Below are 12,500 nucleotides of genomic sequence, written 5' to 3'. Positions count from 1 at the left end.
GCACCAGATGGTATCTCAGGTGCCTGGGCCCCTGTCACCCATGTGGGAGACCCAGATGGATCTGGGTTTACAGCTTTGGCCTGGCCCAGCATGGCTATTAAGGGCATTTGGAAAGTGAACAAGTGGGGGAAGATATTCTCTCTCTCTCTTTCTCTCTCTCTCTCTCTTTCTCTTGCTCTGCCTTCTAAGTAGATGAAAAAGATAAGATTATATTAAAAATACTAAGTGGCAGGATTTTTTTTTAACCTTGTGGGAAAGGATCTGTTTTTTTGTTTGTTTGTTTGTTTGTTTAAAAGATTTGTTTTATCTATTTGAAAGAGTTACAGAGAGAGGTAGAGACAGAGAGAGAGGTCTTCCATCTGCTGGTTCACTCCCCAGATGGCCACAACGGCCAGAACTGTGCCAATCCAAAGCCAGGAGCTTCTTTTGGGTCACCCATGTGGGTGCAGGGGCCCAAGGATTTGGGCCATCTTCTCCTGCTTTCACAGGCCATAGCAGAGAGCTGGATTGGAAGAAGAGCAGCCAGGACTAGAACCAGTGCCCATATGAGATGCTGGTGCTTCAGGCCAGGGCTTTAACCAGCTGCGCCACAGCGCTGGCCCCAGGATCTATTTCTAACTAACAGAAACCTCTGAAATCGCTTGTAGGAATGATTCAGTGAAGATATTGGTGATGCCATGTGAAGAGGGAATAGGGTTGGTGGTGAATGCTGTGCAGTTACTGAGGGATTGTTCCAAGCGATTTTTAAGTTGCCAGCACACCTTGAAATACGGCTTCCTTTTATAGACATGGTAATAAATATCCATTCTTTACCTGTCCTATCCATAGATCAAATGTGGAGAACCTTTTTTCTGCCAAGGGCCATGTATATGATTATTTATTTATTTTTAAAGATTTATTTATTTTATTTGAAAATCAGTTACACAGAGAGAGAAGGAGAGGCAGAGAGAGAGAGAGAGAGAGAGAGAGAGGTCTTCCATCCACTGGTTCACTCCCCAGTTGACCGCAATGGCTGGTTTTGCACGAATTGGAAGCCAGGAGCCATGACTTCCTCCAGGTCTCCCACGTGAGTGCAGGGGCCCCAGGACTTGGGCCATCTTCTACTGCTTTCCCAGGCCACAGCAGAGAGCTGGATAGGAAGTGGAACAGCTAGGACTTGAACAAACGCCCATATCGATGCCAGCACTGCAAGAAGTGGCTTTACCCCCTACCCCACAGCACCGGCCCCTATATGTATATTTATAATGTCATTCTCAGGCCATGCAAAATTGTCAACTCAAAAATTAGCCTGTTAGATAGATTTATTGAATTTTGAGTCTGCCTTTGGTTTCCTTAGCAGGGTTCAACCAAATGATATTGTAGCCCACAGGCCAGCCACTTGTCACCGTGCTCTAGACCCCTAGAACATGTTCTCTATAGAGATCAAGGAATAGCATAGGCAACTGTAGAGTTCACAAAACAGTAAGTCTGCATACTTGATAATCATAAAATGTAATAGAGAAAGGCAGTATCAGAGAAATGTGTAAGAGTTAAGGCAGAGTCTGAAAGATGTGAGAAAACAAAATATACAAGAGAAAACTCTTCCCTCAACACAAAAGTCTTAGCGGTTGTGGGTGATGTGACAAGTATACCAGAGACTGGGCAGCAACAAACATTTACTTCTCACAGTTTAGGCAGCGGAAGTCCAGGAACAAGGCTTTGACAGAGTCCGAATTGGTTGAAGGTCTATTGCTTGGTTCATAGACAGCTGTCTTCTTATGTCCTCATATGGTGGAAAGGGCAAGGGAGCTCTCTGAGGCCTTTTAAAAAGGGAAGTAATCCCATTCAATACCTACCAGAGGCCCCACCTCCTAATACCATCACATTGGGCAGTTAGGATTTCAACATGTGAATATTGGTAGGGGACACCAACATGGGATATATAGCCACAGATGAGTTCTCTTTCCTTTAGTAATAGCTCTTTTTGGTTTCTTGTCTTTGCTTCTGCAAAATATAAACTCATAACCCTGCTTGCCCATATGCGAAAAAGCAAGGATGCCAGGACTTGCTGACTTCTAAATTCTCTTCAAGAGAATATATAAAATAAAGAATTAGCAGGCTCAAATAATGTTTTCACGCTGCTACAAAAGGACTGTTGAAATCAATAAATTTAGCTGTGATTAAGAATGCCAGAAATTTCCACCTGAGGTTTTGTTGATTTAATTTTCCAGAAAGGAGATCATTGTTACAAGTGAATGTACCATAATTTATTTGAGGAAGCCAGTAGAAGACACAGTTTTTCTAAAATACTAGCAATTTCCTTAGCTGAAATAAATAATCTTGCTATGCCACTGAACCCTATGAGAACAGAATTCAGCTGTGAATCCGATACATCTCAGTTTGTGCTTTAGCAATATTATTGCATGGAAGTTTGATTTGGGAAGGGTGAAAATACCAAGAAAGGTTTAGTGTTGTTTTTCTCCTTTGGCTACTATAAAAGACATATTTGAGGTTTGTGAATTTTTCCATTTATTGAAAACTTTTCTTGTGGGGACATACTAAATCATCCTGTTTGATCATTTTTATCATATTTATATGGAGGCTGGGAGGCATTTCAATTTTTTACTGGAGACTTATGACTTTTTATGCTGTAAAAGAAAGTTTCTGCCTTTTTTTTTCAAACGTTTCAAAAGTTTGTGTTTGTTGAGAATGTATGTCTATAGAGCTTGCATATATTTCCATCAACATTTGGGTGAGTGAAATTACCATTTCGAAGTTTTATTCCTTGATAGAGAGCTTTAACATCCTACAGCCTGAATTTTGTTCACTCCACTGAAGTTTTTTGTATCGCAGTTACCAATATAGTGGCTCCACTATAAACTAAATGTGGGGAGCAGGGCCCGTCTCCCATAACATGGCAGGGCCCATCGCCTGGAAGACAAATAAGTACTAAGACTGTGGACAAATAAATACTGAGGACAAATACTGAAATTACTAATTCTATGCATCTGATCTCCCACCATATGACGCTGAGAGGGAGTAAACAACTTCCACACAGCTGCCTCACCAATTCGACTAACAAGCTGCAGGAGCTGATCCTGCCCCTGAATGGAGGAGAGCAGCGTGCTCAGCGCGTGGGGATAGAACGCCAGCAGAGTTGGGATTGGTGGAAGAGGACTATAAAGGAGGAGAGAGACAACATGCAGGAGGAACATCTGAGGAACCCCTGAGAGAGCCGGCCAGCGGTGTGCCGCTCCTCCATGGAAGCGGGGGAAGCGGCGGGGATGCTGCCCCTCCGCGGAGGCCAGCGGGGGGGGGCGGGGGGAGCGGCAGCAAACCCGGGAAGGGCCGGGGAAAGAGAACAGTGCAGGGTCCGGTGTCCTTCCTCCGCGAGTGGGATAGCGACACTAAATTAATAACTTTAGCAAATTGCTGAAGAAATGTCACTGTCTTCAAGAGGTTTTCAAAACATTTGTGGAACCTGTGTATTATGAAAAAAACAGTGTACATGGATTTAAAAATAAAACTTATTTTTAGTTAAATTTTCCCACAAACTTTTTGAAGTACCCCTAAACATAAGATTATTAGTACTAAATATGATGATACCATGCACATACTAAATGATGGGAAAACATTTTATTATTAAAAATAAATTCAATTAGCCGGCGCCACGGCTCACTAGGCTAATCCTCCGCCTTGCGGCGCCAGCACACCAGGTTCTAGTCCCGGCCGGGGCACCAGATTCTGTCCCGGTTGCCCCTCTTCCAGGCCAGCTCTCTGCTGTGGCCGGGGAGTGTAGTGGAGGATGGCCCAAGTGCTTGGGCCCTGCACCCCGTGGGAGACCAGGAGAAGCACCTGGCTCCTGGCTTCGGATCAGCGCGGTGCGCTGGCCGCAGCGCACTGGCCGCGGTGGCCATTGGAGGGTGAACCAACGGCAAAAGGAAGACCTTTCTCTCTGTCTCTCTCTCTCACTGTCCACTCTGCCTGTCAAAAAACAAAAAAACCAAAAACCAAAAAAAATCAATTGAATATTAATCTTAATGAAAGTAATATTGTCATTACTGGTGACTAAAAACCTGAATTATGGAAGAGCTTAGTTTTTGTTTAAGACATTTAAAAAGGTAGCCTAATATGCTTGGAATTTAGTGACTACAGCGATTATTAGTGTGGAAAGAAGCTTGAGAGGTAGATCCTAACAGGCCATTCAGGGTTTTACAGAGCATCTGGATTCTGGATATTATTCTAACTGCAGTGGGAATCCATTGCAAAGTTTCAATAAAAGAATTATGTGATAAAACATATTTTTGTTCTCTCAAGGCACTCTGGCTGTACTAGACCAGGCCAAGTAATACAGGGCTGGAAAGGACAGGATTGGGCAAGAGAGCAGTTAGATGATTCTTAAACTACTGATATAAGTTAGTGCCTTATAGTAGTGTAGATGAGAAAGAGCGGCAATTAATGGGGAAGGTAGATGGACTCATGTTCTAATTTGGGGGTCACATTATTGGTACTTGATAATGAATGGTTTGAGGTGGTGAGGGTGGCAGGTATTGGAGAGAGGTAAAGGGTTTTTTTTTTGTTTATCAGGTTTCTGGAAATTGTAATTTCATTAATTGGAAGAACATAATTGGGGAACATTTATTTTGGGAAAGATTAATTCACTTACATTATCAGACATTTATAAAAGTGATTAAAGTAGGCAGTTCAAAATGTGGGTTGCTGCTCATAGGAGAGAGAGAGGCTAGTTCTAAATCTAGGACATTGTATATCGATGGTATTTAAAGCAATAAGTGGGTAAGGTCACTGTTCCAAAGACAGCAGAATTCACGGAAATAATGTCTGAGACAGAAAACTGAAGGGAAATAGCCTGATAGCACTTAGACAGCATATATGGTGAGGCACAGAGAACAGGAGAAAGAGTGGCCAGCTGGGTCAGACGCTGAGACTCTTAAGTGACGAGTACACATGCTTACAGAAGTGTCTGAAGTAGCCAGATTCATAGAAATGGTAGGATGGTGGCTACCGGGGAAGCAGGAGAGGAGGAAAGGGGAGTTACTGTTTAATGAATACAGCAGTTCACATTCACAAGATGAAGAATTTCTGGAGACCTCTTTCATAATAATGTGAATGTACTTTACTGATATACTTCAAATGGTATATTTTTACATGTTTTTAAACAATGAGAAATGGAAATTGTCAATCAGATTTAGCTGCAAAGAGATCATTAGTGACTTGGCAAGAATATTTTTAATACTGGAGCATAAGGCCCAGTTGACGTGGTTGCAGAGTGACAGACAGGTGAATGTACAATTGTTTTGGAGTTTTACTGTAGAGAGGAATAAGAAAACAGAAAGTAAAGGTAGTTTGTTGTTGCTTTTAAGAGAAACTGTGGAGCATTTCTAAGTGGAGACTCAGAACATCCAGTACAGGAGAGATGAGTTATTTAAGAGAGAAAAGGGGGAAGAGAAAGTGTTCAGCATAAGGATGTTGCTTGCTGGCAATTGTCAGGACTGGAGGCTAGAAAGAAAATTCTCCTCATTGGTCCTGCATGATGGGAAGTTAGGAAAATGGACAGACTCATGCCTGATTGGCCAGGACAGATTATGAGCACGACTCTATATTGACAGGCATAGAAACCATGCAGAGACTGTACAGGGAAAGACACAATGCAGGAATAACTCTGATTGTTTTTCCTGAGCAAAGTGGGCCAAAAGGCTGCGAGCCCAACTCTGCAGACGTATCTGGGAACGAGAAAGCTTTCATACCTCTCTCTGGTGAGAAATGAAAACTCGCTTAAGCAACAGACACAACAGAAAGTTTGGCTGCTGCAAACATGCTATTAATCAGAGCTTCTTCCGACCCTCAAAGGAATGAATATTAGAGAAAGTCAGATTGAGAATAGATACTGAGGTCTGTTCCATGTTAAACAAGGTCATTTAAGATTTTGTCATAAGTCTAGTATTTTTAGAGATTGGCCAAGTAACAAATAGGTAATCAATGTGCATATGTGTAGCTCATGGGAAACCTCCCAAGTGCATTTGTTTGGAAACTTAGAAATCTGGCTTTTAAAGTATTTCCTGAATTATATGAACTTTAGTCTCAAGTGGCACTCAGGTTTTCCAATCAACACAGTTCATGGAGGTGTTAGAAGACTCAACTTTTCCAACTCTATTTTCTTTTTTAAAAAATCCTTCCTCCTTATATTTTAACACATATATTTTCATAATCTTTTATAACTATTTTCCTTATTCCTAAAATATGAACTCTTTATAGTGTAAAGAACATTGTTATTAAGGTAGTTTTGGAATTCTAGTCAGTTCTTTAAGGTTTATCATGTGTCCCACTTTAGATAGGCAATGGTGTCTATTTAGCCAGAGTTGTGAGCTAGTCTCAAGAAGGCACAAATATGTTTTAGGAAATACACAACTATTGTGAAAGCAATAATTGTTATTCATGCATTTATTCAATAAATATGTTTATTATTTATGGTAAGCACATATTATACTTTATTTATATTAATAAATATAATGGCTCCTAACCTCAGGGAGCTTCTTACTTGCCAAAGCAGTCTGCGTTTAAAAAAATAGCGATACAAATTGTACAATTACAATGACAACCACAACAGATTTTATGAAGAAAAAGTGCAGGACACTATGAAAGCATGTGGAAGGGGCAACCAAAAGTGGTCTGGGGAACCAAGGAGGCCTCCCTGAGGAGGTAGCATTTAAACTGAAGCCAGAAGGATACTTTAGCATTAGCTAGTGAAGGTGTGGTAGAAAGGAGGTTTACAAAATGAAAAGTCAGGCCGGTGCCATGGCTCACTAGGCTAATCCTCCGCCTGCAGCGCCAGCACCCCAGGTTCTAGTCCTGGTTAGGGCACCACTTCTGTCCTGGTTGCTCCTCTTCCAGTCCAGCTCTCTGCTGTGGCCCAGGGAGGCAGGGGAGGATGGCCCAGGTGCTTGGGCCCTGCACCCCATGGGAGACCAGGAGAAGTACCTGGCTCCTGCCTTCGGATCAGCGCAGTGGGCCTGCCGAGGCGGCTATTTGGGGGGTGAACCAAAGGAAGGAAGACCTTTCTCTCTGTCTCTGTCTCTAACTTTCTAACTCTGCCTGTCAAAAAAAAAAAAAAAAAAAGAGAGAGAGAGAGAGAGAGAGAAGTCATAGCCTCTGCAGAGCCTGTGAGGCGGGAAGAAGGGTGGTCTGGTTCCAAAAGAAGTGGAAGGCCAGATGGCCGCGAGCAAACCAGAGGTGGAAGAAGAGCTCCCTGAGATAATGCTGAGCAGCAGGTAGCCCAAGTCCCAGTTCTGCTTAAAGCGGTAATACAAGGTCTGCTGCAGCTGACATGATCAGATTTGCACCTTGAAAAGCTCACTCTGATAGCTGATGGAGAAACTGTTCTCTAGCACAGGAGTCAGCCAATATTTTCTTTTGAGGTCCAGTTAGTATGTTAAGTTTTGTGGAGCATATAGTGTGTTGTAACTACTCAATCCCTCATATAGTAAAAGTAGCCATGACATATGCAAAGTAATGAGTCTGGAGATGTGCCAATCAAACTTTATTTATGGAGCTGAAATATGGATTTTCTATAGTTGTCATGTGAAATTATATAAAATGTACTTAAAATTCTGTTCAACCACTTAAAAATATGAAAACCACTCAGCTCATAGGCCAATGAAAGATAGGAGTTGGGGCAAATTTGACCTGCAGGCCATATATTGTTCACCTGTGTTATAGAATTTTTTTTATTTTTTAAAAATGTTTTCTGTCTGCCTCTTAAATGATATTTTGATTCTGTGAAATTTTTTCATACAGTTTCTACATTTTTATTAAACATTTTGGTAAGATTATGACTAGTGCTAAATAAAAAAAGGGGATATAACCTCTGTTTTTGTATTTTTTCACCTTAATGTTACATTTCCAATTGAAAATCAGTTTTACATGACTGATTCATTTTTGTAGTCCTTTAAAAATGAGAATGATGATTTTGTATTTTTCAGTTTTTCTTCCTGAAATGCTTTCTTCTTTTAAATCAGATTCTGAGTTTTTCATCTTTTCTTTACCTCATAATAATTCTTCTAAACTATAATTCTGAAATCCTAAAGAAAAAAAAAAGTGTAGATATAGAAAAATAAAGTAAAAAAGTACTCACAGCACCACAGTTGCATACAACCAACCATCTGCTGTGTGATAGAATAAATTGCTTTGTCTACCTCAAGTTAAGCAAAATCCATATGGTTTCAGATCTACAGAAGCATCATTCTGATTTGAAGCGTTTGGTTGCTTTCATGCAGTGCACCATTTAGGCAACTGTACGCTGCCACAAGATGCTGGGAAATGTTATGTAATGGAAATACTACAGACAGACCTAGTCTAAACTCCCTCTGATCCTTACTAGATACATGGTATAGGCAACTTGATTTCTTAGAGCCTAAGTTTTAAAGCATTCAAAATACATGATCAGTAAATGGGAATTCCCCAATTTTTTCCCTTTTAAGTATAATCTTTTGTCACATGGAAGTAGCCATGTTGAAGGATTTGGGGAAACAAAGAGTGGCCCATATTTTGAGGCAGTAAGAGTGTTAACTTTGGTTTTAACCTTTTACAGGTAGGAAGAAAAATAACAGATATTCCCAAAAGTGTACAAAAGTGTATGTTTAAAAGGTGTTATAAATGATAAATGTTTTCTGTATTTTTCATTAACATTTTCTTTGCCTTGTCTGTTTTACTTCTGAAAACTTAGGTCTGACAGTTCTCTGGAAGACCTACCTAGGAGTGGACCTCACCCACCAGCAGCTCCTCAGGTGTCACATATTGGTAGCCACATAGCCACACTTTCTAAAGTAGCAACTACTCATTCTAGGTAGAGATCTTCCTTGTTGGCATGTCTACATTTCAGTGCTAGTGGTGAACTTAAATACTAAAACTGTTTGCAGAAGAAGTGACCATTGATTATGGAATTGATATCATTAACATACAGATAAGAAAGCTTGGCACTGAGCCTTGGAACACCACTCTACACTGCTTTTATATTAAATATATATGTGGTTTTTAACTTCTAACGTAGAATCAGGAAATCTGTGTCTCTTATTTATTCACTTTGTTATCTTCAAAGTCGTCTGTCTGAGTTTGTCCTAAGTCTGCTTTTCTGAATTAGAAGCTTTTGCCTCTTGAAAAAGAGCGAAAGGTTATAATATATTACTGGGTACCCAGACATAGAGTAAAGATATTCAAGAAAATAATTGTGCTTATAAGATTCTGCTGATACTAAATACTTTCATATTATTATTAAATATGGCACAATATGATGAATGAAATCCATTACAGTTCCTTTTCTCATTACTGGAGAAAATAATTTAGTTAATTTTACGGCTGGTTATTTTTAATAGACGAAGTTCCTGGTTCTCATTATTTGCCATTACTTCCCTCAGATAGTAACTGTTGCCCAAAGATGCAGCATGATTCAGGAACTCAGAAACTGAGTCGCTTGGTAGCTTTATTCCTCCCTCTGACACTCAGCATTTCCCTGCCGCTGTCTGCCACTGACAACATCTGTCTCTTCTCTTTCTACCCTTATTCTTTTCTAACCATTCACAACAATTGTTAAAACAGCCATGTAGTTCAATTTGATAGACTTGCAAGAAAAAATTACACATAAGGTTAAACATTCTGTGTGTGTGTGTGTGTGTATTTTAATGGCTTGCCGTTGTTTCTTTACTTTTCTTTCTGATGTTTTATAAAGTTATAGCCCATGGAACTAGGAAGTATGGCTTATCAAATTTTGACAGAGACTTATGCCAACACTCACAGGTTCAGACATTTGAGTTCTCATTAACCCGGGTTTAATTTATCACATAATTCTTTGTATTGGAGGTGGCCACTGTCACAAACTTCTAAAAAAGCAATCGTAATCTGGTGATGGTGGTGATGTTCATTAATTTATCTAACACCCACGAATGAAGAAGGGAAGACTACAAGTTTCACACTGTGCATTTTAGACTTTTTTATTTTCCTTATTAAGAGTAATTCTCAATGCCAATTTGATAATCAATCTGTGGGCCATTTAGTCCTAATGGCAGAATGCTTATTACTGTCCAAATGGCCTTTGCTAAAAGAACAAGGGGAAATCATTATTATTTTAAGTAGTAAAGGTTCTGAAGATGAAACTTTACCCCAGCTTTTAAAGGTCTTTACAGAGCTAAGTGAAAGTAGGAAAAAAGAACTCAACGGCAGGGGAGATGTTTTGGTCCCACTCATTATAACAGCTACTTGTTTTTGCAAAGATACCTGCCCTCCCTGAGTAGCTCAGCTCTCCATATTTTAGACGTGTTCACACTAATATGTACTGCTGCTTCTGAACAGGCAGTCAGTGTACCCGCTTCTCCTGAGAACACAAGTCTCATTAAAATGTCACACGGTCAGTGTATATCATCTCAAAAGTAAAAACCTCTTTATGTAGAGACTTTTTGGAAAAATGATCTTTTCATCCTTCTCTGCTTACAGAAATCCAAACTTCATGTTTAGATTCATTCTCTACTTAATGGTTGGCAAGTCAGTCTTCAAATGTATTATATGCTATTGATTTAAATAGGAATGGAGGGACAGTGAGCTTAAATACATTAAAAAGTGTATGTCGAAACTCAGTTTTACGCAGGATTATATATCAGATTTCAATGTTTGTGAGAAATCATAGCAATAGTAAATAAATGACCTGAACTTCTATTCTCCATCTGACATTTCACAGCTCTATAATGTGTAAATATTTGTATAAAATGGTTGCTGTCTTGTATATTTTATGCCACTTTTTCACACTTTCCTTTTTTGTTCCTCTTCTGTGTTTTTCTTTTCCTACTTACTCAGTTTAAGCAACTCCACAAGACACGTCCAAGGTTCTGTGGAAGGCTTTCGAAACGTTTCTCCCTTCTCTTCTGCTAGATATAGTGCTTCGGTTCTGAGCAGTGCAGTTGCCACTGTGTCTGCAGTCATTGCGGCCAAGACCAGGTAGAGCTACATGTGCAGCATCTGCGTGATGTGGTCCCTACACCCTTCACGGTCTTGCACGTTCCTCCAAGAAGACAATTGCCTGTGAGATCTCAGTTGTGTAGTGGATATTTTATCTCGGTTGTGGATAAAGCTCATAATGTTTGTTACCGATTTTTAAATTTCTTTTTTTTTTTTTTTTTTTTGACAGGCAGAGTGGACAGTGAGAGAGAGAGACAGAGAGAAAGGTCTTCCTTTTGCCGTTGGTTCACCCTCCAATGGCCGCCGCGGCCGGCGCGCTGCGGCCGGCGCACCGCGCTGATCCGATGGCAGGAGCCAGGAGCCAGGTGCTTTTCCTGGTCTCCCATGGGGTGCAGGGCCCAAGCACCTGGGCCATCCTCCACTGCACTCCCTGGCCACAGCAGAGGGCTGGCCTGGAAGAGGGGCAACCGGGACAGAATCCAGCACCCCGACCGGGACTAGAACCCGGTGTGCCGGCGCCGCTAGGCAGAGGATTAGCCTAGTGAGCCGCGGCGCCGGCCCGATTTTTAAATTTCTAAAAATTTTTTAAGCTTTATTTTCAGCTACTTGAAAGAGTGACAGAGCGAGCGAGAGGCAGTGAGAGAGCGAGAAAGAGAGAGAGAGAGAGAGAGATCATACATCTGCTGGTTCATTCCTCAAAAGCCTACAACAGCCAGATCTGGGGCAGGCCAAAGCTTGGAACTCCACCTGGTTCTCCCATGTTAGTGACAGGGGCCTAAGCACTTGAACCATTTTACACTGCCTCCCAAGACACAGCAGCAAGAAGTTGGATCTGAAGTAGAGTAGCAAGGACTCAAACCATCACCCAGTATAAGATGCAGGCATCACAAATAGCAGTTATTCACTGCACCACAATGCCCACCCCAGTTTTTTTTTTTAAATCATATCTCTCTCTCTCTCTCTCTCTCTCTCTCTGTTGCTGCCATTTATGTCTGATATTTATCAGTTGTATGGATTATTATTGCACATAAAATGGACTTACGATGGGTATTTTATAATTTTTTAAAATGGGATTTATTTATATATTTATTTGAAAAACAGAGTTACAGGGCAGGGAGGGGAGAGATCTTCCATCCACTAGTTCACTCCCAGAATGGCCTCGACAACAGCTGGGGCCGGGCCAGGCTGAAAAAGCCAGGAGTCTGGAATTCCATCCAGGTCTCGCATCTGGGTGGCAAGCACTTGGACCATCTTCTGCTGCTAGCCCAGGCACATTAGCAGGGAGCTGTATTGGATGCAGCCGGGACTCAAGCCTGAGCCCCTGTGGGATACTGGTACCAGAGGCTGCAGCTTAACCTACTGCACCGCAACAGCTGCCCCAATTTTCAGCTTTTCTGTTTCAAGCAGAGTCAAGTATAAATAGATATTTGAATTTGTGTTGATTTTATCTTCTTTCCCACAACCAGGTGATTGAGAGCCTGGCTGCTCTCTGAATCACTCCTACTGCCAACAAATAAAATTGTAATTTTTGTTGTATATGATTCATATTATCTTTATGCATA

At 41.0% G+C, this 12,500-nt stretch overlaps 1 protein-coding gene across 17 annotated transcripts in view; it reads left to right on the top strand.

The window, feature by feature from the left end:
- PDLIM5 (PDZ and LIM domain 5) overlaps positions 1 to 12,500 on the top strand; it is a 220,801-nt gene that overhangs the window by 147,943 nt on the left and 60,358 nt on the right. For 13 of the 17 annotated variants that reach the window (XM_070047851.1, XM_070047856.1, XM_070047854.1 and 10 more), the window contains 2 exons: positions 8,720 to 8,839; positions 10,837 to 10,977. The exons of the other annotated variants lie outside the window; for them this stretch is intronic. In XM_070047851.1, coding sequence (XP_069903952.1) covers positions 8,720 to 8,839; positions 10,837 to 10,977 — 261 coding nt within the window. The remainder of the gene's footprint in view (positions 1 to 8,719; positions 8,840 to 10,836; positions 10,978 to 12,500) is intronic. 17 annotated transcript variants of the gene reach the window in all.

The sequence above is a fragment of the Oryctolagus cuniculus genome, chromosome 8, assembly GCF_964237555.1.
Source record: "Oryctolagus cuniculus chromosome 8, mOryCun1.1, whole genome shotgun sequence".
NCBI classification, from domain to species: domain Eukaryota; kingdom Metazoa; phylum Chordata; class Mammalia; order Lagomorpha; family Leporidae; genus Oryctolagus; species Oryctolagus cuniculus.
Note: the sequence above shows the minus strand (reverse complement) of the source record. Positions and strands in the feature narration are given on the sequence as shown.